We start from the raw sequence: 10,388 nt of genomic DNA on the forward strand, positions 1-10,388 counted from the left end.
TTTCTCTTTTTTTTTTTTTTTTTTTTTTTTTACATTTGCCAGAGTGCATGTGCACTCAGCAGAAAGAAAGAGAGAAAGCAGAAAGCACCTCCCCATAGGGGATGGCCACTCCTCAATCCCTTCTCCATTTCTCTTACTGGATTTTGGGCACCCACACATACATGTGACCACCATGTCTTTCGAGCTACTGGGTCCAGAACTTGAACTTTGGAGTAGACCATTTGGGATCCAGCCACCTTAAACCCACATAGCCCCCCAAATGCTCCATTTTTAATTAAATTTTCTTTTAAACACAGTGTGGCCAAAGAGAGCATCTGCTGGCCAGGTGTCTCCTGCAGAAATCCAGATAACCCAAACCCAGAACGCCAGATAACCCAAACCCAAAACTCCAGATAACCTAAACTCTTTTCCACAGTATGTCACATTATCCAGAACCAGCTTTGTGCCCTTGTTTTAGATCAAGATTGCTCCCCTCAAGACCAGCAGATGGCGTAGTGGTTACATCACTGAACTCCCACATGGCCAACAGGTCAGGTCTTGGACCTGGTGACCTGAAACTCACACCAGGTACATTTGCATGTGTGCTCAAGATCCCAGAAAGAGAATGGAGGAGAAGGGATTGCAGCATGGCCAGCGCCCGGATGAGTTGATCTCTCCCTTTCCCTCTCACTGTGTCTGTCTCTCTTTTTCTATTTGGCAAGAACATGTGCCCTAAGGCAAAAACCTCTTTTTAAAAAAAAAGACTGCTACTTTCGCCAGTCCAGTCATAAATTACATTAGTTTCAAAAGTCATCCATGAACTTTGTTGGTTGACATGAATGAACCTCCATTTTTATTTATTTATTTATTTATTTATTTATTTATTTATTTATTTTACCTAGACTCTAGGAGAAACAAGGTTTCATATTTAAAAAGCAAAAAAAAAAAAAAAAAAACAGCTTACAGTTATTCCATTAGCTGAGATTCACACACCACCTTGTTTGCTAATCTCTCAGGATATTCTGTAGCAAGGTTAGCGAGATAATCAAGGGGTTCTTAGTGCCTTAGAAAGCAAACGCTCACAGAAAAAGTTAGTAAGAATACACTTCAGAAACCCCAATACAACGAGGCCTTTGACTTACATCTTACACAAAGGACGTAATCGCTCCAAAATGTTCAGCCTAGAATCAACAATCCCCAAAATTCCAACAGAATTTTAGAAACCATTTAGTTAAGAGTGAGGGAAATGATACCAAAGAAATCAAGGGTCTTGCCCGAAAACCACGGCTGGTTTGACTAGCTCCCACCACCCGTGCTACACTGCAGAGAAAAAATCCTAAACCTTCACCGGTCGAACACAAGTCACCTCAGACCTTTTTTCTGAAATCATGATTCGGAGCCTGCAGCCCTCATTCCAATGATATATGGGATAGTAAAACTACCACATTATTATAAAGTAACTATATTTGATGCTCCAAACAAAAACTCTGAAAATGATTTAATTGTTTTAAAGAGTAGAGTCAAAAAAAAAACCCTCCCCACCAACAAATTCAGACTCTATCCACAGTTATTATCAGCTTATTCAGAAGCTAAAGTAATTTGCTAAAAGGTCGACTCTTCAATGTAACCAAATAAAATTCTATGCTAATTGCATTACTTTCTTATTTAATTGTAGCAAATACAGGAAGACACCTTTCTTTCACCCAGTATTTGTGGTACTTGCTTACATGGGAAAAATAATAGGATGGAATACCTAAAGCTGGGTCTGTCTTCTAATTGGCCCTCCTGTGCAATTAGGAAAAAACGCTTCCAAACTCTTCAAATAAAAACTGGTCTGAAAGTCAAAATAATCCAGAGAGATGATTAGAGAAACATCATAGCCACCCCCATTTAACTACCCAGATGACCTTGGACAAGTGACAACGTCTTTCAGCTTCAGTTTTCACCCCCTCAACTGGGAGTAATCATGGTTCTCCTTCGGGGAGGATTAAAGGCATACAGATGCTCATGCACATCACCTAGAGCATGACAAGTGCTTGGACACTGCAGGTTATTATAAACTTATCAATCCCATTGTAGAGATTAAAACCTGAGGCCTGGGACAAGCAGATGGTGTAATGGTTACATTGCTGAATTCCCACGCAGGCGACCATGGTTCAAGTCCCAGACCTGGTGGCTTACAATTCACGCCGGGTGCATGTGCATGCGTGCCCAAAATCCGAAGAGGAGAATGGAGGAGAAGGGGTTGTAGCATGGTCATTCCCGCTTGGGGGTGATTTCTTGCTTTCTGTCTCTGTCTCATTCTCTGTCTCTTTGGTGAGTGCACATATCCTATAGCAAAAATCTCTTAAAAAAAAAAAAAAACTGAGACACATTGACCTAAAGTACAATAAATTTCAGCCTAGATTTCTGGAGTGCTAGTATGGTTTCTGAGTTAGAGGTCTGTATATCTGGAAGTCCTAGACCACCAATCCACCCAACCACACTTCCACAAGATGTTGAAAACCTTGTCCAAGGCGGCTCAGGTACCCATGAAAACTCTAAGACTACACCCCAGCTCTTCAGGAAGAGTAGTTTTTTGTTTGAGTTTTTGTCGTTGTTGTTTAAATGGATACAGCTCACTGACAAGTCTTAAAAAGTTTTAAAGACTTTGGGCTAGCCTCATAGCCTAATGGTTAAGGAAGATGGATCCCATGTGACCAATCATGGCTCAGATCTCAGCCCCAGGGGCTTGAAAAACATGCCAGGCACATGTGTGTGCCCCAAATGCAGACAGGATGAAGAAATGGAAGAGAAAATATTGCAGCATGACCATGCCCCATTGTGGGTTTTTCTCTACCACCCCCTCATTTCTCTCTAGCAAACGTACATGCCCTCTGGCGGTTAAAAAGACAAAGTTTTAAAGATGATCTGAAAAAGGCACTATTTCCTCACTCACCAGGACATATGCCTTTACGCATGGTAAACTGCTTATGGCTGTGTCCCCTATCCAAATGATTCCAAATTAATGAGGTTATCTGATTTTAGTGCACTGCAGAATTAATGAGGCAGCAATGGTATGAGAACTCAAATACCTCTTAGATTCATATAGTTCCTGGTATGAAGGCCTCAAACGTATCCCCACTGCATTAAAAAACAACCTGCTCTGCTCTCCTTGGTAGAAAGATAGTATCACAGACCCAAAAATAAGACCAGTTGTCCTATTTTCTTAAATGGAAGTGTTACATATTCTATGAACTATGCTTTCATTTCTTGTTTTTAGCTGCTAGATATCAGCAGCCAACTGTGTCACTTTGCTACTCCCTCAAAATAGCTAATCTGAGTGGTTTAAAATCATGTTTTGTTGTTTGGCCAGAAAACCATCATGCTGATTTCAGTCTGCAAAAAAAGTGATTAGAGGGCAGGAGTTATACATGGGTTCGTAGTTTTCTCCCGTGCACTCTAAGGGTCTGAATTCATGAAAACAGAGACTGGGACATGCATGTGTTCAAGTGTCACACAAGTACAAAATAAAAGCAAACACCCAAAGGCTACTGTTGGCTTCTCATTACTGGCACCAACTTAAAACCCACAAGGCCCGAGAAGAGAAATGAACATCTCAGGGTGTAAGACAACGTGACTCTCTCCACACAGGAAGTTGGGAGATTCACGAGCAGTATTTTAAACCTGCAGGAAGTGATTTTCCCATCTGAAGTGGAGAAAGCAAAGTCCTCCTCTGCAACGCGGGTGAGGAGGTAGCGCAGATTTCTTCGAGGTTTTCCCGCTTCCTTCAACCTCAAAATGTAACCATTTTACTAATCTCGCCTGGGATGTCCTCTTGCCAGTCCCCACTCCTCACCCTCAACAGCAAATCCAGGTACAAAACCCAGTCAAACAAGTATATAGCAAAGTTTTATATCAATTTTCAAAATGTCCTTATACACACATTCTTTTCAGTTTCATTTTCTTTCTTCCATACACTCCTACCCAAATCTTAGTAGCATATATAAAATAAAAATGGTTAATCTTTTGAGCTTTTACTATTTACCATGCACAATCTTTACCTGCATTCTCATAAAGACCTTAGGAATCAGGGTACAATCATGACCACATTTTACAGATGAAGAAAAATAAAAGAGGCACAGAGAGGTTAAGTAACTTGTCTAAGGCTGCACCGCTAGTAATGTCAGAGGCAGGCTGGTTCCAGAAACCATATTCCTATCCATCCTGCTAAATTCTATACAATTCTCAGTAACCACTTTGTTGGGTTTGTGTTTGTTTTTTTAGTGGGGAGGAGAGGGAAGCTAACAAGTTCCAAGCTCCTAAAAGATTTCTTCTTGCTATATGATGACAAAATAGCACAATGACTCTCATCACTGGGTTGACAGATATCAAAGTTCTCATTCCATGTGTAAGTTGCCTCCCGCCTAACCAAACCCAAGTATAACAGTAACACCATCCAATTCAGTTAGGAGGACTTCTAAAAGAGAAACCAAGCATGTGTAGGACTTGATCAGCTGCCATTCCTCTACCCAGTCCTAAAAGCAGTTTCACAAATGATTTTAGGGCCAGCCCCATGGTCTAGTGGCTAAAGGAGCCAAATCCCAGTCCAATGTCCTAAAAAACATGTCAGCCACATGTGCCCACAAGTCCCTAATCCTGACAAGATGGGAAATTAGAGGAGAAAGAATTGCAGGGTTGCCACGCCCCACTGAAAGGGTGCTTTCTCCCTCTCCCTCTTCCCTTTTCTCTTTCCCCTCTCCCTCAGGTGAATGGACACATCCTCTGGCAATTATAAAGACAAAATACTAATAAAATTATAAAAATGTTTTTTAAAGACATCGTATCAAGTACTGCAGTCATAAAAAACCTCAAGCCTACGGTGGCCTTGTGAGCCATCTCATCTCACGCAGAAAATATTTTTCTGTCAAAACACCAAACACTGTTATAAACACTACCAAGTGAATTGGCCTCTCCAATGACAGGTGTCCCACAGGAGGGGACAAAAGTGCTCATGGAAGCCCTCTAGCTACTTAAAGCAATTGTTCACAGCCATCACTTACAAACCTAGCAATCCCTTTCATAATATAAGTAAAAAAAAATAATGACTTTATCTGTTATACATTTCAATCGTCATAGACTTTTTGGAAAGTGAAATTCACCCACTCCCAGAACCTTTTTTTAAAAGAGACATTAACAGGTCTGTGGCCTTTAAAATGTGAGACAGAAGGACTGTAGAAAAATGGAAGGGTAAGTCAATAAAGATTTCTGAAACACACTTGTCTCTTTGAGAGTGATTGTTTTAGCAATAACTCCACAAATTCGGTGAATGTCCGCAAATTCCACAAGAAGCTCTCACAGCCTGTTGGGAGCAGGCTCTTTCCAGAACATTTCTCCCTCACCCAACGCCTTCCTCTACCTAACCAGTGGTTACTAGCCTTATCCAGATCAAGCTCAGAGAGAGAACCAGAAGTGAGGGCAGGGTGTTCTTCCTTGATTTCGTATTATTAGATACAAAGGCCTTTTATTCTCTACACAGCAAAGCCCAAAACGCAGCTTCAGTAACTACCACCCACCATGGATAGTGGTCACCCTGTAACCAAAGCGTTCTTATTTGAAGGCCTCGAATGGTTTTCCGATCATTTCAGAGGCCCTGACTTTTCCCCATAATCTTCAGGTTATAAAATGAGGACCACATAAAAATAAGTCCCAGGATGAAAATGTTAATTATAATGGTTTAAATCTCCCAATTCAAAACGTAACCCATATCAAAATCTTCAACCTGCTTAGAAATGACCTTGCACTCTCCCACATGCTTTGAGTAAAATGCTGGATGAATATCCAGATTAAGAGGGTGGGGGCGCATTTCACTGAAAAGGAAAATGTTAAAGCAACAACCCACTCCCAGTGCTTATTGTGCTTTCATGACCTAGGTAAGCTAATTTAAGTGCCCAGATTGTCTATTTGTTAATAGGTTTCCAGGAAAATGGAGTGTAGGAAGGTAAGAGGGTAGGAGGAGTTCCCTAGTAATAATTGCTCTAGGGCATTGTAAATGATCTTATATGAATGTCAAGAAACTTCTTTCAATTGACGCCCTGATAGAATGAGTACCACTATGTTAACTTGGGGGTTTTTCAGAACAGAAAGATAAATCTGAAAGGGTTTGGTTTTGTTTTGCTTCATTAAACCGCCAGTATTCCAGGGACTACTTCTTGTAAACGAAAATACAGGATTTCATTCAGTGAAAACAAATCCACATTTAAGAAGAGATACTCATAGATTCACTTTAAGACAGTCTCCTTTCTCATATCAGCCACTCTTTTCCTGTGATTTTTTTTTAACTTTCCCTATTTCCTAAAGTCCTATTATGTCTATTTATATTAATGTTTATACTTCATCAACCCTCTACTGTGAGCATTCTTTAGAAGGAAACATCAAAGATTTCGTTCCAAAACTGTGTCTAAAAGACCCAGTTTTGAAACTGGATAAAGATTTTTTTTTTTTCAAATGGGGGGGGGGACCTGTATGCTCTCTCCCCATTTCTGAGAGTAACATTGCCAACTTCTCATGATTACTTTTGCCTTTTTTCTGAGAAAGTTTTAAGGGACACTCATCAACACGAAAGCATGCGTGTGAAGACAAGAAGAGATGTCTGAGAGGGAGAGTCTGGATTCACCAGCCATCAGCTATGGATTGTCCAATTCGGACACTTCCAAGGCACACAGCTGAGCAGATTTATCTGAAGGGCTTCTAACAGCAACCCTGTGGATGTAATGTAATTATTGTACAAAACATATCAGAGGCAAAGAATATCACTCTGAGGGCCAAAAAAGAAAAAAAATCATAAAAAAGTTTCTGCTGCATAGTTAGAAAATAGGAAATAGATAAAAGGTTAACCCTTTCAAGTAATGGATCAAATTTTTATATCTTGTCCAAGGCACTTAAGTTCCCAATGATTAAAGATTTGTATCAAATATTTAAATAACCTATGTGTAGGATTTGCTTTAAAATAATGTGTTTTGGAGGCTGAAGGGGTGGAAATGAATTAGAGTAGACTGAGTTGCTCATTTGTGAGAGTGGGTATGGGGCATACAGGGAGTCTAGTATAATTTTCTCATGTTACTGTTTTCTATAATTTTTTAAGATGTAGAAGAATTTAATATGCCTAATGCTATGTTTGAGAACGCTTGTGCTTTGCACTTGGAAAGCATGACTTGAAGCACTAAAACCTAACACAGATTCCACACCTGCCTCGCTGCTGTTGGAAGACTGAAAGCCACTGTTTCCGTTGGGAAAAGACCTATGCCAAAAGCCTTCCCCTGAACTGTTGCTACTCTGTATCCTTAACAGAAGCAGAGAATTAATTGCAACTGAAAAGTTGTTGCGACTCTCATAGGAAACAAACAAAATAACTAAGTAACAAGAGGATTTTGCTAAGATCTCACAAGGAGGACCCTAATCCAAAACCAGAAGCGTTTTTATCCCGCGTCAAATAGATCAAGGTTCCTAAGGCGGTGGCAGGTAGACGGTGCGAGTCCCAAAGCGAACTTCCTCTCCTACTTTTTTCAAGCTGGCCAGGAGCTGCAGCGCCCAGACAAGGCCGCCGCCTCCCAGTGCCTCGGAACCCGGGCACGCGTTCCCAGTCCCCGCGGCATGGAGGTGGCTGAGGCCGACCAGTGAAGTGGCAGGCGCCTGACGAGTGGCTCGGGGGCGCCCCCTGAGGTCCAGCGGCGTCGCGGCATCCTTGAAAACGGAAAGCCCCTGTCTCCCACGCCTCTGACATTTTAACTTTGTCCAGCTCCAAAGGCTGCAGCACCCATGGTCTGCGCTTTGTAAAAACCAAACCCCCTCTTCCCTGAGCCTTTCCCTTTCAACACCCCTTGGTGCCTGGACTGCGAAAAGGGCTATTTACCTCGCATCGTGGATATGCAAAGAAAAGGAAGACGAAAAGGTCCAAGCCCCACGAAGGCGGCATCCCTGGCAGTCTCATTTTGAATTTCAAGCTTCCTCAGACACCAGAAAAGGGGACATCAGGACCAGCCCACTGCCTGCATCCTCAAGCGTGAGAAGGCCAGAAGTAGAATTGGAAATTCTTCTGAATTCGCAAGGCTGCCCTCCGCTGCCTCCCACCATCCCCTTTTTAATAAAAAAGTGGCCCTCTCAAAGCTCGACCTCTGGGTGCACACCCACTCAACCGTCAAGTCTGTGGTAAAGAAGAGTCTAGAAGGCAGATATGATTTCTACAAATACTCAATAGTGGTCTCTAAGGGAGAGAGGGCAGCTGTTTCTCAGGGTAGACGTCCCCACGACCCCTACCCCCATACAGACAGGCCCCTGGTGAGCAAACCCTCGGCCTCAGAGTGAATGCGCTCGCACCGCCTCATCCGCCCCAGGACCGGGTTTCTGGACGGCGGCAGGAGCTCCTGAGCCTCTGAGGGCAGCAGGATGCACAGAGAGAAAGGGGGGTGCGGAAGAAGACGGTGCGTTGCCTCTCGGACCCTCGAGGCTACCCCGGAGCCCGCAAAAGGGGCACTCGCTAGAAGTCTCCCTGGGAAGGGCCCCGAGGGCAGCAAGGGCGCCCGCGCCCTCCTCTGGGCGCACGGCGGGGCTGAGGGACCCGCTGCACCAAAACGGTGTGCTCTGGCCGCCGGGAGCCAGGCAGCTGTAACCAGGGAGAGCAGAAATATCAGGGAATGTTCCTCTTTTTCTCGATACAGATAATCCCCACCTCCGGGTATTCAGGAGCTGGTGGATAAAAGGACAGAAAAAACAGGGCTACTCTGTCGTGAGAGGAGCTAGGGATAAAAAGCTATTCGCCCCCTTTCTTTCATCCCTTCCCCAGCTATGGCAGAAGACGTGGCCTCCACCCCCAGGGAGGGGGCCCGAAAAGCTTCCAGGAAGCTCGGGGCTGCAGCCCAGGGGGCTGGTGGGAGGGGAGAGTGGGGCGGCTGGCCTCTGCCCTCGCTGAAGGAAGAGGAGGGGGATCCACTGGCTGATGGCTGGAAGTGGAGGGTCGCCCAGCCGCACACCGTTACGTGCAGTGATTTATTATCGTCATCAATAGCCAATACTGTTCCTGTCTTAACCTGGCCAGAAAGGAGCGGGTCTGGGTCTGCCAGCCGCGAACAGCCTGCAAAAGGGCAAAGATGAAGGTAGGCAGGGCGCGCGAGACAGGAAAAAATCCGCCCCGGCGCGAATAGCAACACAGTTGCCGACCCGCCCCCGGCGCCCGGACCCCAGGGGCCCAGAGCTGTAGAGCAGGGAAGGGGCCGGGGCTGGGGGAGCCACGAACCTCACTAACCCGCCTGCCCCTGCTTTCCCACTGTGCCCAGGCCCCCGCGCCCTGAGAGGCTGCCTTGCGCTGGCACCAAAGAGCGGCCGGCGCCCCAGCCCCAAGAAAGAGACCGAGGGGGCGCCCCTAGCCCCAGAGACTAGAACGCAGGCTTCTCCCCATTCCCACATCCTCTGCAGCCAGCCTCGGGCTGCCATCCCCCCAAGACCACCCTTCCCAAAGGGTCGGAGAGCAGCAAAGCGAGCTCCTCCTTCTAAGCTCCTTCGATTCCCGCCGGAGGGAGGGACGCATCCCGGGACCCCCTAACCCACAGAAGCATCCTTCCCTTGGCTGGTTTCCCCAACCGCCCGACAACTCTAGCTCTCCTGATCCGCGGCGGATCACGGCGGATCAGAAAAGCAAGTCTCTTTTTCTTCCGACTCCCACTCCCCCAGGTCCCCCAAATCTGAGCGGGAACAGACCTTCGCGTCCCCAATTGGCCTCCCCGGGCAACCACCCACCCCGACCACCAGCCTCCCAAAATGTCGCCAGAGCCAGCGGAGCGAATCCCTCTCTCCTCCCCGGGCGACCGGCCCCCCTCCATCCTCTCCAGGGTCCCCAGGACAGGCACAGAGCTCCGCGCGCCGGCGACAACTCTGCATCCCCCGCGCGCCGGCCGGGGCCGCGTCTCCTCCGCGGCCGGTACTCACCCGGGAAGCACACGACATAATGGAGCACAGAACTGGTGATTTTCAGGAACAAAATCCACCAACACGGTTCCAGTAACCTCCGCATGTCCGAAAACGCACATCGAAAAGAGAAAAGCAGGGGGAGGGGGGGTAAACTTGTTGAATAAGTTCTTGCCTCCGTGAGAGCCTCCGCTAAGCCGGGGCGCTTCCCCGCTCGCCTGTTCCACTGGCCCGCCGCGCTCGGCGGCCCGAGTCCCCCTGGAATCCGAGAAGCAGCCGAGCGGTCCCCGGAAAATCTCAAAAAGTGACCAGGAACGCGGAGCCACGCCGGGGACGATCCTCTCAGCGGAGAAGGGCTGCTTTCCGTTCAAAAGGAAGCGAGCCAAGCGGGTAGGGCGAGGGGTGGGCGGACCGCGGCCCGGCGATGCCCCCGGCCAGGGGCAGGCGAGGACTGCAGGCGGCGGCCGCGG

The 10,388-nt window shown here is 46.4% G+C and overlaps 1 protein-coding gene across 1 annotated transcript in view; it reads right to left on the minus strand.

The window, feature by feature from the left end:
• The window catches only part of PTPRG (protein tyrosine phosphatase receptor type G), a gene marked incomplete in the record, with an annotated part of 820,292 nt that extends 809,909 nt beyond the window's left edge, over nucleotides 1-10,383 (minus strand). Inside the window, 1 exon segment of the mRNA XM_027775507.1 lies at nucleotides 9,940-10,383. Coding sequence (XP_027631308.1) covers nucleotides 9,940-10,024 — 85 coding nt within the window.
• Nucleotides 10,384-10,388: the final 5 nt, after the last annotated feature.

The sequence above is a fragment of the Tupaia chinensis genome, unplaced genomic scaffold (assembly GCF_000334495.1).
Source record: "Tupaia chinensis unplaced genomic scaffold, TupChi_1.0 Scaffold000569_1, whole genome shotgun sequence".
Lineage (NCBI taxonomy): Eukaryota > Metazoa > Chordata > Mammalia > Scandentia > Tupaiidae > Tupaia > Tupaia belangeri.